Here is a 20,505-nt window from a genome sequence, read left to right as displayed (position 1 = left end):
CTCACTCCAAAACTCCTATTTTTGCCTTAAAAACTTACAACTGCTCCCCCGTGCCCTGCACTTGCCGAGGTGGGGAGGATAGAGCAGCCCAGGCTGGATCAGAGCCCACAGAGCGTGCAGGGAGAGCAGCTCCCAGCGCTGCCTCWGTGCTTTGAAAAGTGCCCAGAAATCGTTGCAGCCTCTTTTCACAGTGTTTTTCTTTCTTTGAAAACAGCAGCGGGAGGAGGAGGGGTTGGATGTTGGCGTGTAGCCTTGGAGACCGAAGCGCAGGGATATTGAATGGAAACCCAAACACGAGGCTGCCTGTGAGYTCCAGGCCTGACTGGAGATCAGAGCTGCAGGAACAGCTCCCAGTTTCCCATTCCAGGTTCCACAGGACACATCCCTGAAAAGAGAAGCAGCTCCCACAAGTTGCTCTTTCCCGTTCTCATCCCTCTGTTCTGAGGGTCTCAACCACCTGAAATCATCTGACTGAACAACATCACCAATTTAAGCCACTTTGTGCAAGGTTTGAGTTCTCTTCCTATCCCGATCAAGGGTTTAGGAGCCTAAAATTTGCCTCCATTTAAAATAAATATAGTTTTCCCCCCCAAAACTTATCCTTGATCATTTCAGTCCATCGCAGCTGCAGGAACATTTTCACTTCTTGCCAACCTGACCATTAAACACGGAGCAAATGATGCTGATTTAACTCGCTAAAATTCTCCTTGATTTTTTTATTTATTTATTTATTTATTTTTAATCGTGTTATTTGATCTGGGGAAAAAAAAATAAAAAAAAAAAAAAAATTAAAAAATAAAGAAAACCCCAAGCAGAAGTGATTTGCTGGATCAGAGAGCGCTTGATATGCCTCCAATTCCATCTGTCCGCTGTGCCTTTCAATGGAGAAGCACCGGCACTGGGTTTTGTGTCTGTTTGTTTATTTATCATGGGTTTGATCCATATCTGTCATTTTTTTTAATTGAGCTGTCTGTGTGTAGAGCCTGTAAGTGCTCTCCCAGCAGGGCAGGTTGGAGGGAATGGACACTGAGATGTTTTGGGCATTTCTGCAGCTCCTGAATGCGGCTCCAAAGGGACCTTTCTTCCCCAGAAAAAAAGAAAAAAGCAAAGAACGAAAGTGTCGCAGCACAGCTCAGCTGTTTCTGTAACAAAATCCCATCATCACATCTCCAAACTCAGTCCCCTACTTGACAGTGAACACCCAAAGTTTTCTTAAGTTAGCAAGCTTTATTTAGGAAATAAATAAAATTGTAAGAAAATATGATTGATTGTAATAAATACAGCATTTCTCAAAATGATACAGCCAGGAAAAGCATAATATATTCAGGTAAATTACTCCAGTGTGGTGACAGTGGTTGGAAAAATAACTTTCTGATCCTGAAAGGGCATTTGAAAGATGGAATAGAGGAAAAGACACAAAGAATATCCAGTTTCTTTCCCAACAAGCTTTGATAAATATTTGTTTAGGGGACGGGTGCTTTTGAAATTTGAAGCTTTATCACAACTAATTATTTTAAAGGCTGTTGCCAAGATAAAAGCGAGAGATTTTGCACACATGCAGACAGTCCCAAGCCTGTCTTGGTTTTAAAAAAATTGTTCATTCCTTACCTCTATTAGAAAAATCAAAAAGAACAAAACAATTTCTAGCAATTATTTTTATCTTAGCGTGATGAAAAAACTTAAACATCAGAGCACACAGAAGGAATTCAGCAAGAAGAAAATCAATAATTTTGAATAAATCACCAGCCTTGAAGGTTCAGGAAGTGACCAAAGCAAATTAGTAAGGGGTTCTAACCCTGCCTGGGGCAGAGCTCTGACCTTCCCAGGGCTCTGTTTTTGCAATGGGAAAATCCAGCAGCTCCTTTWTTTATATTTATATTTATTTAGGAAATCCAAGAGGTGATTCCCACGAGGAACAGCCTAACCTGGTCCCTGTCTGCTGCTGCAGTTCAACATCTCCTGACAAAGCACAAAAATAGAAATCTGAAATAAAGAGTGAAAAGAAATCCCTGGGGGAAGGGAGTGAGGCTGCCAGCGCCGGCCACGGCTCCCAAGGTCATGGGAAGCWCAGGCAGACACCTGATCCGGGCTCGGGGTGAGGAATCTGTCCTTGTTGATGCTGGGGAGCGGCCAAAATCCCAGCGAGGGCTGCGGGAAATCAGTCCCAGTGCTGGGGAGGGGAGCTGAACTCACTGCAGGGCTGTCCGAGGGTGGGGAAAAGCCTCAACTGCATCCCAAAAACCTGCACATTCCAGGGACGGGAATTCAGCCTCAATTGGCATCCCATAAACCTGACTGTCCAGGGAAGGGAATTCAGCCTCATTCCCTGAGACCCTGCACATCCAGTGAAGGGAATTGAGCATCACCTGGCACCCCAAAAACCTGCACATCCCAGAGAGAGGAATTCAGCCTCATTCCTTGTGAATATATCCATCTCAGGGTAGAGAATTCAGCCTCATTCCCCACAAACCTGCCCACCCAGGGAAGGGAATTCAGCCTCTGGCACCCCATAAACCTGCACATTCCAGGGACGGGAATTCAGCCTTATTCCCTGCAAACCTATACACCCCAGAATAGGGAATTCAGCCTCATTCCCTAAACCTGCCCACCCCAGGGAAGGGAATTCAGCCTCATTCCCCACAGATCTGCACACTCCAGAGAAGGGAATTCAGCCTCATTCCCCACAAACCTGCACATCCCAGAACAGGGAATTCGGCCTCACCTGGCACCCCATAAACCTGCCCACCCCAGGGCAGTGAATTCATCCTCATTCCCTTCCAGCACACCCACACCCGGGGCCAGTGCGAGGAAGAACAGCCCTTCCCCATCATTGTGGGGTGGGGGGTGACTGGGATCCACCCCTCGAAAACGAGAATTGTCTGTTTTGGTGAAATCATCCCATTCCAGCAGCTGCACAGGAGCATCTCCAGGCGATGGGGTGGACTCAGGGGTGCAGGCTCAACCTCTGCAGATTTTTGGGGCACACAAAAACTAACACAAACTCTCAAACTGATGCTTTTTTTTCCTCATAAACTCTTGGCGTTCAGCAGGTGGCTTCCCACACAACGGTATTTCAGGATTTGCTAATTKGTTTCTATGATGCATTTAAGGAAAAGCGTGTCCTCTTTCACGTAGGCGTGTTTGGGGGACTGCAATTTGGCCAAGGGGAGGAACATGGGGCAGCCACTGGCCACGTTCATGTCATTCACCGGCCTCTGGAACGAAGCAGAAGTCAGGTCTGGACGAAAAGCATCAATTATGTGTTCCCTGTTATTTTGGTCAAGCAACATAAACGTCACCTGAAAAACAGAACGTGGCAATGAGGAATTACTGGAGTGAAAAATAAACCAAGCAGGGACAGAAGTGCTGCAAAAGCAGCTGGATGCTCCACTGGAAATTAAATCCAACTGTAACAAATGTTTCCGACCTGCAGGGTCAGTTCATGCAAACTCCCAGATGAAGTTTTTAAAACTTTGCTCCCTTAAAACAAAATTAAATTAAATCAAGTAAAGAATTATTTATTGGTAGAGAACTGTACAATCCAAAGACTTTTTCTCCTCTCTCTCCTGACAGCCTGAACAGCCCCCAGGTCTGGTTAAAGTCGTTACATTTATTCTGTTATTGTGGTTTGGAATCAGAAGAAATTGCTCAGCTGCCCTGCACAAATATGTAAAAGACACAACTTAAATATTAGTATAGAATCTCCCCACCTCATTACCCACTTTATTAACTCACTGTTCTTTAGCTTGAAAAATGAAATGTCTGTAACAATCTTTTAATACAGAGAGGATCAGGAGCTTTGATTTCTACTTTTTTTGGCTGCAAACTGGTGGTAAAGCTATTTATAGGAAAAGCTCACGGAATTATTGCCCCACAAAGGCAAGTGCCAGAGCAGAGATCAGGCCCTGCCATGGTTTCACTGCTTTTCTAATCATTATTGCCATTATCAGACCACACTGAGGAGAGAAAATAAAACCAGGATTACATCAGTGGCACTTTTGTAAGTGAAACTCTCACCTCACCTTTTGATGCCTTCAGGCAGCAAATCATAATTTCCTCATAAATTGATATTATCTATGTTTAGCAAGAGCCAGGAGAAAAAATGTGTGTCTGGAATAACCCAAACATCACATTCTGGTGTCTGAAAATCCTKCCTGGCAAAGCAGGGAATGATCAGTGAGGGACTCCAGGCACAGACAAACCCTGAGCCAGGATTACAGGATGGCTCCTCACCTTGGGAGAGAGACATGGGAAAACTCCAACAGCCACAAAACTGCAGGGAAAATATCACCTGGTGTTGAATTTAGGCTGGGATCAGACACARATCAGATCCTTTCTTACCTTGTGCCTGAAAGGCCACGGCAGCAAAGCGTCGTAGTCTCCTTTCATGACAACGAAGAACAGGGACATGTGTGTCCCTTTGCCCGTGCCATCCCCGTTCAGGTACACCCTCAGACACACCTTGTAGCCATATTTGGCAGTGTAGAAAGCTGAAAATCAGAGCTTTTCATTAGTAGAGCCTCCTTTTGGGGAAAAAAATTTATATAATTCTGGCATAATGGGAAAAGGTAATGTGAGATGGGGTTTGCTGTCACAGAGAGGAGAACAGACAAACCTGACCCCCCTGGAGATTACAAGGAATGAAAATCCAGTGGCTGGAATCCTTTTAATGCCTCAAACTTTGTGCAAATGACCTGTTATTAGCCACACAAGCATTATTTTTCCTAATCCAATTACTTCCCACATGGGAACTGTCCGAGCTGGAGCTGTGGGTGAGGAGGGCTGGGTGAACAAATCCCAGAGCAGAGCAGAACTCTGGAAAAGCACAGCTTACAGCTCTCTGCATTAAAAGCACTGGAAAAAGCTGTTTTGAAGTCCCTCCTGCTGGCACGAGCAGAAAGCAGCAGAGTTCTGGGGCAATGAGCTCCGTTCTGAAGGATTTGGGATGGTGAAAACACCTCCATCCCGTGCTTTACCTGGGGAGTACAGCCCCACTGTCCTGCCAGTGACCGARTCCTGCAGTTTCCTGCCCACATCAGTGATTTTCCAGAGGAAGATGCCATCGTAGGAGGCTTGCTCCGAGAACAGCAGGCTCTTGTGCAGGCTGCTCAGCCCTGCATCCTTCTGGGTCAGGCAGCGGTGCAGCTCTGCAATCTGCAACAAAACCAAAACCATCCCTCAGTCAGCCCTGCCCAGCCAGGCTGTGCTGCAGGACAGGCTCCATCCTTCTGGAATTCCATGCTCTAGGAGTTCTCCTTTGATTTTTTTCTGAGTGACATCTGCGTGTCAAAACAACAGAGATGTTGTTTGTGCCTCCAGGCAAAACTCCAGGCAATTCTCCTGCTTGCTCAGAGTCTGAGCATGGAGAGCTCTGAAGAGTCACAACTCTCAGGAGTTGAAAGCTCTGAAAAGTCACAACTCTCAGGAGTTTCTCACTGCCTAAATGTGGGTTTAGAAAGCAAATATTAGAGATCCCCAGTTGAAAGTGAGTCAAAGCAACAAAAGGATCCTGAAGATGTGTCCAGAACGGAGCAGTTCACAGCTCCAACTCGCAGTCCTGATCCCTGCCCTGTCATTATTTGTTATCTGTAAAAAAATCACCCACAAATTCTGGCTGTAACTCCTCACCTTCAGCTCAAGGCCTCGGATCATGTTCTGATCCAGCTCGCTCTGTCTCCTGAAGGCCAGGATTTCCATGTTGGAGCTCTCCACCTCCTTGTTGAGCACTGCCACAATGTTCTCAAACACGTGCAGTTTATTTTCCAGCTCAGCAATCACTTTCTCCCTCACGAGCTGGTGCAGGACAGGCTCATCTTCAGGCACAGAAGATCCAGGATAAGAGTCCAGCTCTGGGTYTGTGCTGATTTCCAGCCCTGCTGGGATCTGCAGCTCAGAGATGCTTTTCCCTGGCTGGTTCAAGTCCAGCTCTGGTTTTGGGGTGAAGCCACGAGCAGCAGAGCACAAAGTTCCCTTCAGCTGCCTCATGTGCTGCAGCAGGAGCAGCATGTGGGTCCCCAGTGCTGATTTTTCRTGCTCCTTTATCTTCTCTTGGCTTCCCTGGAAGGAGACAGCACTGTCAACGTCCCCTCTGTCCCCAGATCAGTCAGCTGGGSCCAAACCCAGCAATTCTGCAGCTCGTGGGATGGAAAAACTGCCAGGAGCTGATTCTGTTTTAAGAGACACTGCCCTGAAGTGAATATCCATCCCAGAGTGGAACATTCCCCTGTTTACTCACCCTAAATGAACAGCCAACTTCAGAAAAACGACATCCATCCTTGCTGGCTGAGGATGTAGAGTGGCTCTGTTGAAAAAATAAAAAATGCAGAGGAAATAATCAAACACCAATTGAAAGGGATTCTTTTATTTCCCTGCAAACACTCAAGCCACAAACCCAGCAGCTGTAAATCAGATTAATTCAAATCAAGATCTCTCCACAGTTTCTGGTGTCCAACCAGCTCTGGAAATTGATGGTAAATCAATTAAGAGTGTGGTTAATTGCAATTTTCCTGCACACAGCCTGGCAGTGAAGTGTCCATCTAAGAGACCCCATAATGACAGAACAGAATTTAACAGACCACAGGGATCACAAAGTGAGAAATTCTCATAAATAAAACACTTTAAATACACTGCTGTACAGCACACTGCTCTTGCTCATGTGGCTCTCATTACACGAGATTAAACAAATATTTGCCAATTTTACAGGATTAATTGAGAAGATAACTTAATGAAGGTAATTGTGGGAGCAGGGAAGAGAAGGCTGTCAGCAGAACTTCATTGGGATGTAAAGAGCACCCAGACCCAACTGCTGGATCTGAAGATATTCTCAGGCATCCATTTAATCTAAACAAGTGATAATTTTATTAATTAAAATAAAGCATTGCACTCACTCATCTTTCACCCACCTTTTCTTTCAATGCTGTTTCTGTTGGTGCAGGTTTTTGTTCCTTACCCAAACTGCCTCCACATGAATGTTCCTGCCATTAAAACAAGAAAGAAAAAATTCAGTTCCTCATTTCATTATACCCTGGGATTTTGGATGAAGGATTGGCAATGTGTGAGTGTTGCCAGATGAAAACCAAAATTATGTGCAAACTCAGAAAAATGTGCACTCACATGTATGTACACTCACATGTATGTATATTCACATGCATGGACACTCACATATATGTATATTCACACGTTTGAACACACACATACATGCACACCCACATACATGTACATTCACATATATGCAATGACAAGCAGGTTTGTTACAGGACAGGAAGCAAYGATGACCAGCAGAGCAGGAAATTTAAATATATACACAGATATATATGAATATAAACAGGTTRCAGCACAGGAAACTCCAACATAAATTCAAATTTAAATATAATTATAATATAAACTCCTCTAGCACTGACTCCATGCAGTTTGCTCAGTGTGCAGACCCTCCTTGCATCCTGCTTTGTGAATATTTTGGAGGCTGGAATCCAAATTTTCCATCACCATGTGCTAATGCAAAATGCACCAGCACTCCCAGGAGGCTTCCTGCCATTTCTGCCTCCAGGAAKGGTAAAGTGATCCCCCTGCCACTGAAATATCTGTATTTAACRCAGCAACTGTCAGCTTTCCATTCACACTCTTCAGAGGGGGTGGCTTTAATCTTTATAAACTCCTTTGCATATCASTTCTGAGGTTTCCCTTTCGATTCTCAGAAAAGCAGCCAGGGGTTTTTCCTCACTCTCTAACCCAGTTTTTAACACTTTCTTGCCATCGAACAAAATATGCCTTTACCTTACTCATTTCTGCTCTTTTACTCCTTCAGATCACCAATTCCTTGAGGGGGAGAGGGACTGGAGAGGAGTTTATTTAAAAATAGAGAAACGCAAAATCACAAGACCTGTAAGTGAATGAATAAGATGAAGAGAGGAAGAGAGAGCAGAGCTCAAAACTCARATCCTGGGAACACCGGGCTGGGGAGATGTGCCTGCCTCCAGATTCTTCTCTGCCACATTCAGGGGAAGATCTTCCCATTCTATGGACACTGCTGATGATTTGGAGATTTATCCCAGAAATAATATCTGATAGAACCTTGCCTTACACATTTGTGGGTGGTTTTACTTTGAATAAACTCCAGTCATTTTCAGRATCCCTTCCCTGCCATTTCTGTGCTTTTTTGCTTCTCTTTTATCTCATATTGGGAAAAGCTCTGCCCCAGCTCAGGGCAGCTTTGTCACATCCCCAGCAGATTGTCACATCCACCTTTCCCTCCAACACACGGGTGGAAAAACGATCAAACTCAGGAAAATTTAATATTCTCCGAGCTCAATGAAACCAGGATGGAAAAAATGGCATCACAGCTGATTGAAACCATGAACACAAATCCTTWATTTGAGAGAGGAATGTTCTTACCTGGTACTCAGAGCTGGCCAAGCTGCACTGGCACWGCTGACACACGGTCACGTTGTTGACACATCCATTTTCCAAGTGATCTGCCAGCTTCCTCCTCATCACCACATGTCCACAGCCCGTGTGACACGGGATCAAAGCAAATTCACACAAACTCTGGTGCTCCTGGAAGTCAAAAGTTATAAAGTAAGCTGTAAAAGTGCTGATTCACGTTTGTCTATAAATAATCTGTGTTTGGTAGCTCAGAGCTCTGACCTGCATTTCTTCTAAGCTTGGGTAAAGTCCCACTGCTCAAAGTTACTGAGATTAGTGGTGAAAAAATCACCAGTTTAACTGGGATTTTTTTTTTTTTTCGTTAATTATTAATTTAGAAAAATCCCAAAACCAAACAGCTTTTGGTAAATTCAAACATGAGGCATCTGCCCAATATTCCTGGTTCCATTCTCTCTCTGACCCACTCCAGTAAGGAGTTAAATCCACATTAATCTGAATAAATTCTCTCTAAACATACTTCAAAATCTTTCATGATACCAGACCAGCTGCATCCAAGGGTCACACAGTGCACTCGGAGCTCAGAAATTTCTTTATTAATGGCAGCATCACCAAAAGCCTGGAAAGAAAACACAGTAAAGAAAAAAAATTTGGTGAGAAAGTACTGGAGCATGCATCCTTGGAATAGGAAAAGGGTGGCAGCAATCCACATCTTGATAAATTCTTTATTTTTTTTAAATTTACTGTGTACGACTCTGTGACCTGGCAGTTAATCTTAGCGTGATAGAAGTCCAAATAATTATKAAATCATGTATTTCTTAGCATTCAAAAATAATCTGATGTGACATTAATTCACTGAAAATAAACTACAGCTCTTATTTCACATTTCTTTTCACAGAAATATTTCACATGCAGCGAATGTGCTGACAGGACCCTGACTGTGGGGTCCCTTAATGAATGCATTTCATTATCGAGGTCATTAACACCTCCTAAAGTGCTGCAGAGAGGATTTGGGAGTGTTCTGCATCCACTGCTCACTCAGATCTGGGCTGTTTCCATTTAACAGACACYGAGTGCTAAAAAAATATCAACCAGATGGAAGAGGGCTTTGGGTTTTGCTCTATGTAGATTTTTGTATTATGYTAAACATGAAGAATTGCACAATTATTATTTAATTATTAAATTCTGCACACTTAAATATTATATTTTGCATTAAAATAGCTACCCTGACATGAGAAGCAGCCATGCCAAGTGAAGGCATTTTTTGGGATACTCTGGAGGTGAGTGAAGTGCAGAGAAATGCAGATTTCCCATGGAATAACACAGAGCAAAAACTGGGAGGGGAAAGCTTTACAAAGGGGAGGAAAGTATTTATAAACGATGCCCAAAATTCAATAAAGTTCCTGAAAATCTACCCAGCATTTGTTGGAAATGATCTACAGAGGCAGATCCTCCTCCCTTTCTGGACACCCAGGAGGAAAAAGAATCTGCCAGGCACAGCAGAGTTTGGGGTCTGTTTACAGCCAATTTACAGAAATTCACAGAAATTCCCAGCAAACTCGGGGAGAATCCCACAGCAGAGAAATCCCAAATTGAGAGGGATTTCTGCCCATACAGAGAAATCCCAAATTGAGAGGAATTTCTGCCCACAGCAGAGAAATCCCAAACTGAGAGGGATTTCTGCCCACAGCAGAGAAATCCCAAACTGAGAGGGATTTCTGCCCACAGCAGAGNCTGCCCATACAGAGAAATCCAAAATTGAGAGGGAATTCTGCCCACAGCAGAGAAATCCCAAACTGAGAGGGATTTCTGCCCACAGCAGAGAAATCCAAACTGAGAGGGATTTCTGCCCACAGCAGAGAAATCCTAAACTGACAGTCAAAGCAGAATGAGTTCATAAGGGTTCAGCTGCACCTACTTGTGAATGAAATCTGTTATTGGGAAATTTATTGCAGAATTGAGGATTTTTTTTCTGGGATATTCCCAAGTTCAGCATTAACAGCAGATCTATTATTTTGCTGCAGCCACTTYCTAAATTTTGGCTTTTATGCCACTSTCAGCTGCMTRATTGTTTCCATTTTTCCCTAAAAWATTTAGACAAATGGTGTGTCTGTTGATATCCCTGCATGTGATCAGAGAGGAGGGGAAAAGACAATCTGGGACAGGGCTTTATGGCCCWGTTTGTATTTGGGATGGAGAACAGCACAGCAATTTGCCTGGAAAATCACACMAGAAGAKATTTTCTTCTTTGCACCATTAAATTCCTGATGAAACCTTTGCCAGTGCATMATTTCTATCAATGGTTATGTTCAGCTTCATGTTTGAAGTGTACAAGAAACCATGAGGTTGGAAAATCCATTTAAATATTTCCTAAGGGTAGTAAGTAACAGTTGAGACATATCATTACAAGTAGGAGAGCAGCAGTTACTTTGAGACAATAAAAAGTTAATCAYATGGAAGAATTTGGGATTTTGCATTGCAGAACCTGGTTTGGAAAGTCCTCAGGCTGCCATTACGCTTTTTAAAATCAAAAACTCTGGGAAATCCAAGTTATTAAAGCCCAAGCTAAAATGTGTAACTATATTGCATTTTATATTATTCCCTTCTGAACTCTGGTCCAGTGATGACTGCAGAGAATGGTTTGTGATAAATTAATGACCCGTGAACTATAACTTACCCTTTCTTCTGCCAATAGGCTTTCCTCACTTAAAGTGTTGGGATCTTCCTCTTTACATTTCTGGCAAATTGCATTTTTATTGTTTCTGGCAAAGAGAAAGAAGAATTAAATAACAATCCATTGGTGTATTGCAGTTTAGGAGGTCTTTGTGTAGGTACAGACACAAATAAAATCACAGAAATTGTAATTTCTACTCAGAATCCACTGCCCTTGTTCATGAAAGAGCCAATTCTTGAACACACTGATGTCAAAAAAGCTTTGCTCTTCTGTTTTTGAGGACCAGGACTATTGCCATTAATCTTATCTGTATTTCAGTAAAATAAATGCAGCCTGGGCCATAAATAGGAATAAAGATGGAAAGCTGTTTATCTCATGAATTATGCCAAAACTCCAAGTAAGAAAGATAATGTGAAAACTAAACTATTTTAAAGCACAGAGAACGCCCATTTTGCCCAGACAGATTTGGRCATATAAGATATAATGTTCACTAAAATCCTGTACCATCCCTTATCAAARGACAGTAAAGTCCCATGGAAGAATTAAATGAGCCTTGGACCATTTTTTCAAGGTTAAATCAGAATTATTACATCCCAGATAAAAAAAACCTGAATCTGTCAGGCCCCATAGACTTCCATGGTGGAAACAAGGAGGAGGCAGAGAACATCCTGCATCCACCACAGCAAATCCTTCCAGACAGGAAAATGCCAGCGGGCCAGAGAGCCACAGACTGTCACTGCTGGCCAAACAGCGACATAAAATAATAGATAAAAAACACACAAAAAGTGGGTGAAAAAAAAAAAAAAGAAAGAAGGAAGAACTTTATTGCGGGACAAGCTTCTTTTATCCACTTTAGCAACCAGAGCATACATTTGTGTCAAACATATATTGGTTAAGAGACAGCTGTTTAATTAGGAATCAGAACATAATTGGTGAGTTTGCAAAAGCTACAGTATTAGTAATGTTTATAATTTCCAGCCACCTGCGTTATCAATTCTACATTCCAATCTCCTTTTCTCAACAGTAGCCAAGGATGTGGCATTCCTGTTAACACTCCCTTTCTCTTCCTAAGACTCAGTCATACACAATAATTGGCTGAGTTGCAGAATCAGGGCTTGTGTGGCCACTTTTTTCCCCACAACAGACCGGTCCCTGAGCTCAGCAGCACAGCCCAACTTTCAGAATTGCTGCAGCCAAGGGCTCAGCAATCAAATGCCCCGAGCACAATCTGAGCAGGATATACTCAGCCCTACAAATTCCCCGAGCACAGTCTGAGCAGGACAATCTGAGCAGGACGTACTCAGCCCTACAAATTCCCTGAGCACAATCTGAGCAGGACAATCTGAGCAGGATGTACTCAGCCCTACAAATACCCCGAGCACAGTCTGAGCAGGATGTACTCAGCCCTATAAATGCCCCGAGCACAATCTGAGCAGGACGTACCGAACAATCCAGGCCAGGCAGGCAGAGCAGTACCGATGCCCACACAGAGTTTGCAGCGCTTTCTTCAGGATGTTGTTGCAGTTGCTGCACAGGAATTTCTGACCAGGCACATCGTCGCAAATGTTGGTGGGGTATCCGAAAGGGAACTCGTTTTCACCGGGAGAGGAGCTGGGAGGGTCCTGCAGGCTCCTGGGGGTGTTGTCAGCCATCTGYTATCAGGAAGGAGGAAAAATCCAAGGCACACACTGATTTTGATGTCAGAGGTGTCTCAAAACCCTAGAGCAGCTCTGAACTCTGAGCTGAGTTTAACTCGGTCTGCGGTGACAGGCGTGACCAAATGTCACAGGGGGTCTGACCTGGCACCAGCAGGAAATTACTGTGCACCTTGAAAATTTCCCTCAAACACAACACAAAAATAGACAGTGTTCTCAAATGGGGGGTTTGGGGTTTTCTTTTGAGAGTTTTTAGCTTGTAGGAAGATGAGCTACAGGCCCRTCAGTCCCCAACCACAGTCATTTCTCAGCAGCCAAAATTCATGATTTTACTTCATAGACACAGAATCTGAGCAGCTGGTGTGTTGACAGTGATTTTCCTGAAGTCATGAAACTTGTAGTGAAATAACAAAGGAAATCCCAAATCCACAAGTCCTTAATGCTGTGCTTTTTCCAGGCACACCTAGAGCCACACGAGCCAAGGTGTCATGCACAGTCAGTTTGGTTAACAGGAGATGTGCAGTGGGATATTTTTGGAAATGCAGCCAAAACAGATTCTGGTGTCTTTTGCAAAGATCAGGGAAGGTTTTTATCCAGGGACCTGATGCTGTTTGATCATAATAATGCCTTTATAAATAACAATGCTGACACACCATAACCTWGCTCAGTACCACCAATAGTCACACTGACTAAGAAATCTGAAAGTAAATGAACGGAGGCTGCCGTGGGCAGGCCGGGCTGGCGCTGTGACTGCCGAAGGGTGGGCAGGGCACATTCTGGGAACGAGCAGCGTTTCCATGGCCTGCCCCAGCCAATTCCCYCTGCGAGCATCCGAGCGGGAGCGCAGCGATGACCGCGGGGACCGCCCGAACAGCCAGAGCCTTCAGCTCACCCCGGCCCCACAAACGCGATGGGATCGGGCCGGAGGAGGGGCGGGTGGGTGCCGAAGGGGTCGGGACAGATGATCCGCCCCCGCTCCCATCGCCCCCGGCCCCGCTGGCCCAGCCCAGGCTCCCGCTGGCCACAGCCCCGGCCCGGCCTCGGGGATCCCTGCTCCCCATCCCGGCTCAGCGGGGCGGAGAGTGCCCAGGACCCCCGGGAGAACCCCCTGCCCTCCGGGTGCTGCAGGGAGCGGTTCGGGCAGCGGGCCCGTGGGTTTGGGGGCCGCGGGCGGTTCGGTTCCCGGCAGCGGGAGGAGGGAGGCTGCGGCGGTGATTGCTCCCCTCCATCCCTCCATCCCTCCATCCCTCCATCCATCCATTCCTCCCTCCATCCATTCCTCCTTCCATCCATCCCTCCGTCCATCCCCGCCTCTCCGGTACCTGAGCCCGGGCGGGCGCTCACCGCGGGTACCGGAGCTGCAGTTCTGGGCTGGATTTTGGCGATGCTGCCTCGCTCCGGCCGGGAGGAGCGGGGAGCCCGAACCGCGCCCCGGGGCCGGCGGCAGCGGGGCTTCCCCTGCCCGGGGGACCGGCGCTGTCTCGGGAATCGACTGAGGAAAGACCCCGCGGAGCAAATTCCCCCGGGCCAGCTGAAATGGAGAATCTGGCGGCCGGTTCCTGAAAGCGGCGTGATGCGGTGGATGACATGGTGACCCGGGCATTCAGACAGAAAGTCCTGCCTGCCCGGAGCGCGGGCACAGCGCCAAGTTCCCCTGCACTCCCCCCGGCCCCAAATCCCGKACAGGAGCCCCGACTGCCCCCGGAACCTCCGGGAAACCTGGCGGGGGCAGCCCCGCTGTGCCTCACCCTCCAACGCAGCTCGGAGGTTGCACAAGAGGGTAACACAGGAGTTCAGTAATGTCTGCAAAGCCTTCTTAGAGTGCACAAAAGATTCTACAAAGGGAAGTTTCACTATCAGCARAAAGCCCTCTGAACCCATGACACAGCTCACTTTGTTGCCAGTCTAGGCTCTGACAGAGSATCCAGTCAGAAAAAGAGTTGTGCATGCAAATCAGTTCACTCTTCCTCGTGGGGAATATCCCTGGGGGCGAGTCCCTGCTCAGAATTCACAATAAAAAGTGTTTCTCTCGGTGTTTCAGCGGGTTGTTGGTTGCTGCACTGGCCGGAKCCAGCAGCTGCAGGTACCTGTGAGGGTGTGGAAGGTGTTCTGGGGGCCACGGTTCTCGCCTGAAATCTGGCACCTTCCTGTTCCAGACACCACACACGCTTCAGTTCCACTTTTCTCCTCCCTGTGCTGGTCTGCAGCACAWCCCTGGGGCTGATCTGATGGAGTTCAGAGCCATCGTAATCAGTCTGTGATGGAAGTGTGATCCAACCCAGTCAGTCCTCAACCTGAGCCATTTCATTTGGGTTGGTAAAATCCATCACCAGTCTCTTCCAGGATGTAAGCTGATTTCTGAAAGAGATTTTAAAAGGTATTTTTATGCAATTTTTTTAAAACTTTGGGGATATAAAGAGTTGTAAGATGTTAATTTTAGAATGTGTTACACAGGGGCAGGTTTAGGGATGAAGTGGCAGCTCCACCTCTTCCCCGTGCCCTTAACTCACTCCTTTTCTCGTGTTTTGAGAYTTGAAAGCCTCTGTGCTTCTATTACACCTCTGTCTTCAAAGGTGCTGGATTACACAAAGAAACTAAAGATAAGGTTTTGGTACTTTCCAAAGTAGAGAGATTTCCTGTGGCAGATTTCCCCCATATGAGATCAGTTAACTGAAAACAGGATGTGGCTCAGAGAGAGATTAAAACTTAAAGCTTTATTTTACTGTAGAGYCATTCCACCAGCACTCAGCATTGCAGGGCACTGTGTTACTATTTAAGGGGAATAACCATTTTACTTCTCAGGGAAAAAGTGCATAAGGGAATATATTAATATCTTTAATATTACCTTTATTTAATATTACCTTTTAAAAATAAGCCAAGGTCTTGAGACTTTTAATGCAACAGATTTCATAGGACATTTAAAATGGAATTTAGGCTCAGATGCTGTGGGTTTTACAGACTGTACTCAAAATGAGAACTGTATTTCAGAGATGTGTTTAAGATAGGGATGGCTCATTCTATGAAAACATAATTTTCAATTAGTATAAATGAACTGAAAATGTGCACTTTTTCTAGGATAACCTGAAAATTGGGTAAAACAGAGGAAGGAAAATTTGCTAGTAAAAGCAAATCCAGTCCTCAGGAGATTCAGTGCTTCTAGGAACTGGAGCTGAGTGTTTCAAGTCAAGATTCCTGCCTGTTCAGAGCTCTGATATGAAGGARTTCTGTTCTACACCATGACTTATTTTCTGAATCAGAGTGTCTGTGAGATTTCATCAGTTCAAGATTAAAAAAAGAACCATTACATTTGATGCATTGTTATCCTCAGCAAACTTGACAGCTTTGCCACAATTCAATGTCTCGTCTCTAATAAAATCTTCTTACACATTTCAGTTTGTTTTTTGTTTTTCAGCTGACTACCAGTTGTAGCTGTGCTTTGTTATGGTGATACCCTGAGGACCAGCCCAGCTCTCATGACAAGAGAAGGAATGCTTCTCACTAAGTTGCATAAGAGCTGGACTGGAATCCTCAAAGACACATCAGGAATCAATTTGATTTTCTTCATCCCTGCTCGGCCTCCAGATTTTTCCCAGATCATATTCTCTGTAAGACAGTATTATCCTCAGCTTCCTAGGAATCTTTTCCCTCAAAGAACAGATGCTCTGGAGCACCTCTTCAGCTTTTGACAGGAGAAAAGCACCCATAAATAGACACTAGATAAATAAATTTATGTATATCTGTGTATTATTTCAGCAGTTTCCACAAGCCAAGCCAAGGCATCACCCTGAAGAGGAGAGAGAAAATGAAAGTGTTTTTCTCTGTCACAGTGGCCCTGATGGCTTCCTAAAAGCAAGAGTATTTCAGAGTAAATCATGAAGAGGTTTCTGAGGCTGCCAGAGTTTAGGAAACCACGCAGATCTTTACATTGAAAAGTTTTCTGGTGGTCTCCAGCCTCATTCATTGTCCCCCCACCCCAGAACAAACGTGGGATGCAATTTGTGAGCCCAGCATGGACCAGTCCGTGCCAGTTTGCCCAGTTAAARCTCAGCTCTCTGCTGCAGCCCGGCCACATGAAAGGTTTTGCTGTACTTGTGGTTGTGCTTCTGCTTCTCTTAACTGAGCCTGAGCTAAACTGGAAAATTCTGAGCTGCTTATTTCCATTCTTAATGCTTGGGAGAGAACTCTGGGAATGGGAGCTGTGCCCATGGGGAAGCCTGCCAAAACACTCTTCCAAAGCTCTGGATGTGACATGAAAAAACAAGTTCAGATCCAGTATCTTTTGACTCTAAACCAGCTGGGAAAATGTGGATTTTCTATTGATTGACTGGGACTAATTAGTGGCAACAGAAAAAGGAAACATCAAATATATTTAATGTCTTTGTTAATATCATAAATGACAAGAACTGAGGAGAGGGAGTGAAGGTTATGGTAAATCTCCATTAACCCTTTCAACAATTGCTCATTTTGCTAATAACAGTAAAAATAAAAAGATTTTTGGAAGATGTTTTCCACGTGACAGAAACAGGAGACTGATTCTGCACTAACCAGCATCTCTTTTCCACCAAGACCATAATTCCTTTTGCTGTTGTAGGATGAGTAACAGCATCAGGCTCAGCTTACCAATAGCATTTTCAGCGTGAGTCACAATCCTGAGTAATTTCCACCCCACCACTGACATGTCTATTTGTACCTGTGTTTTATGGGCAACACACCCAGGGAATACAGAAATTCCAAGTGTTAGCTGAGATTTCACAAAAAGGAAACAAAATTCTCTTTATCAGGGTTGTAAAAAAAAAAAAGTCCTCACCAAAATATTGGTATGATAAGAAGGAAAATTCCTGAATGTTCACAAATGAAGATGTTTTTAAGGAGGAATTTGAAGGAGAAAGGAAAATAAAATTTAAGCATAGGAAGAGCCTGAATGAAAAAATAAAGTTGGAAGTGGGGAAAGCAGATATAAAGAGTAACAGGACTGTTCTGAGCAGAGGAAAGCAGGTAAGGATTCAAATTCCTGAATAAAAAAGTCCTCTTGTGAGGCCAAAGCTCTTGGCAGCTGTGGCAGTGATGGGACTCCAAAAGCTCAGCATCCCAGACATGTTCTCAGCAGCGTCCTTGGGATTCGGCCAAGGAAACAAAACTTGTAGCTCCACGTCCAACATCTGAATCATAATCTRGGTGTTGAAAGGCCAGAGCTGGTGAAGGAGGCACAGAGTGCTGGGGAAGGGGATGCTCCATCTGCTCAGGGTCAGGAACAGAGGGAGTGTGAAGGATTCTCACCCCAGTGGTTGTGGAGGACAGCGGTCCCAAATCGTGGAAAGACTTCACAAGCCTTGGGTTTTCTTGGGGCAAGACACAGACTGGAAGGAAACTCAGCATTTCTTAAATGTGATTCTCTAAAATCACATCTATCACTTTTTTCTTCTCATGAATATCTTGTTTCAAAGCCCAAGGAAGTGTYTCTGGGCTGGGACCAACCCCAGCTCAGAACTGGCATGATCACCACAAACAAAGGAACAGACACACAGCTCATGGAGTTTTAGATACACCAATTTCTGCTATAAATTAATGGAATCCTGCTRAATTATGTCACAGATTAATTCAATCCCTCATGGTTCCATAGGAAGCTTTTGATCCTACTTCGTTTTCCTGACCAAAACAGAAGTTTAGAAAAGAACCMACCTTTTAATATTACATAGATGGATGACTGTAAACTTTTGGARCTRCTCTAGTGCTGGAAATGAATACCTRTTTCTACCTCCCTGTCAGAGCCTGGGGATGAATAGTCTCCAGGACCTTATGGCAGAAGGTTTTAATGGAAAATCTTATGATTTAGGCAGTGAAAATGACTTTTTTCTGGCATATTGCTTTTCTATAAATAATGAAGGGAACCTGGCTAATCAGAGCCTGGCAGAAACASGAGTCCTTTAAACTGGCACCAGTGGGGCTGCTGCTGTTTAGAGAAAATAGAATTTCCACTGTAAACCCCAATTTTTGGTTTTAATATCTCAGCCGATTCAAAGTGCGCCAAATAAAACTTTTTGTTTACTTTACTTGTAAAAGAAATTGTCTTTCCAGTTGTCAAGTAGCAAATAAACAAAGGAACTATAGTCTGAACCACAGTACCTTAGGAATAATCTGCATTTCGTGACTTCTAGCTATGAATGTGGGTAAATATAACTACTTTATAAATAAMCCCTTGCGTGTAAGAAATATTTCCTGGGATAGAAAAGAAAGGGTTGAATATAGCAAGCTTTACTCAGATTTCTCTGCTATTGTTTTCTAGACTTGGATGTTCTTTTTATAAGAGTTGTGGTGTTTAATTCAGTTTAGTATTTTCCAGGAAATCGGTTGCTGCTTAAACATGWATCCAAATTCCAAGTTCATTCAGAACTTGAAAAGCAAAATTTAACACAAGGACTGGAATTTTGTAATGATCCAGTGATTGGCAAAACCAAACTTGCAGCTCCCAGGAGAATAAAAGAGTCAAACCCAGATATTTCTCCTAATTAGAGATGAAAACATTATTAAATATCCCAAAAATTGAAAGCATATGTAACTCCTATAAGGTGGGTGTTTTACTGGAAAATAACTGACAGCCATGCCAGATTTCTGTGTGTTCTGATGTCAGAATTGAGCAGATTAAGAACACATTTTGCAGGGAGACATGTCTAAACACTCACATTTACATGGACTGAAAATAAATCTCTCTAGGTAGGGTCAAGTGAGACAAGCCACAATGGATGAGCACCAAATTGGCAGCTCCCAGAGTGACTTTTTTTTAAATTAAAAAATAATTTAAGAGAAGAAATGGATTTCCTTACTATGTCTTCACTCATGTCTTCCACACCCCTTCTCTAGATGGACCTACAGACCCCTGTCAGATGATCCCACAACTCCAATGTTTGTGGAAATGGGTATTTGAGATCATTTATTATAAAAGATTTGAACTTGAAAGGAATGTTACTATGGATTCTTCACCTATTTACTCAGAAAAGAGACTGTCCCTACACTGAACATCCTCACTGCTATGCAAAGATAGAAAATAATTTTGTAGGATAACCTGGCTTTGCATTGCCCAAATGCACTGAACAAACTCGCTGGGATGAAGTGAATATTTCTCCTCTTCCAGATAATTTCAGATGAGAGTGCAGCATCATAAGAAAATAAAAATGCTGTGGTAACTTGGACTTGCATCCTCCCAGCTCATGGGAGCATTTTTATCTTCCACCTGGTATTTAACAGATGTGTTTGGGCCAGCCAAGAAAGAATTGTGACGGTCACTGTGGAGGTGTTTAAAAGTGATKATATTAATCTGCAATAGAGATTTATCATTCCTCTTCTAAAACTGTAGGGTGTTCCTAATTCAAAAGAATGCTCTTTTTCACAGAGCATTTTTCTGGTTAAGGCTACCTGGGGCTTGTAGCATGTCCTGAAAGGTTCTACACACAAAATCCCTTCTGCYCTGCTGGTGGAACAATGGCCAGAGAAAGGCACCCTTTGGCTGTGTCCCTGAATTATTCACAGCACTCTGGCACAGCCCAGCAGCTTTCAGCCCAGACCTGAGTGTGAGTTTTATGTGTCACTGTGCTCAACAGGGTGGAATTTGGGCTATTCAAGTCACTTACCAGCTTGGATCATTGAGATTAATTTCTGGTTGCAATGAAAAGAGAAATTAGTTCATTTTGTGAGGTTTAGCTATCTAAAACCAGCAAAATACAAATGGAAATGTACAGAAAAAGATATTTTTAAAGAGCTAAAGGATAACACAGTATTAACCCTTAGACTTGTTATAATTTC

General features: G+C 44.0%; 1 protein-coding gene across 1 annotated transcript; it reads right to left on the bottom strand.

The window, feature by feature from the left end:
- Window positions 1-2,305: 2,305 nt before the first annotated feature.
- Window positions 2,306-14,771, bottom strand: TRAF1 (TNF receptor associated factor 1). Its single transcript, XM_057372978.1, has 11 exons — window positions 14,031-14,771; window positions 12,497-12,705; window positions 11,057-11,141; window positions 8,900-8,998; window positions 8,392-8,553; window positions 6,903-6,974; window positions 6,236-6,301; window positions 5,629-6,057; window positions 4,977-5,154; window positions 4,342-4,490; window positions 2,306-3,299 (listed from the first exon to the last, which is right to left on the bottom strand). The coding sequence occupies exons 2-11, from the start codon at window positions 12,703-12,705 to the stop codon at window positions 3,084-3,086; spliced, it is 1,665 nt and encodes a 554-aa protein (XP_057228961.1). The 5' UTR covers window positions 14,031-14,771; the 3' UTR covers window positions 2,306-3,083.
- Window positions 14,772-20,505: the final 5,734 nt, after the last annotated feature.

Source organism: Malurus melanocephalus, unplaced genomic scaffold (genome assembly GCF_030028575.1).
Source record: "Malurus melanocephalus ecotype Western Australia unplaced genomic scaffold, MMel_1.1 scaffold_181, whole genome shotgun sequence".
Lineage (NCBI taxonomy): Eukaryota > Metazoa > Chordata > Aves > Passeriformes > Maluridae > Malurus > Malurus melanocephalus.
This window is presented reverse-complemented; position numbering and strand designations above follow the sequence as displayed.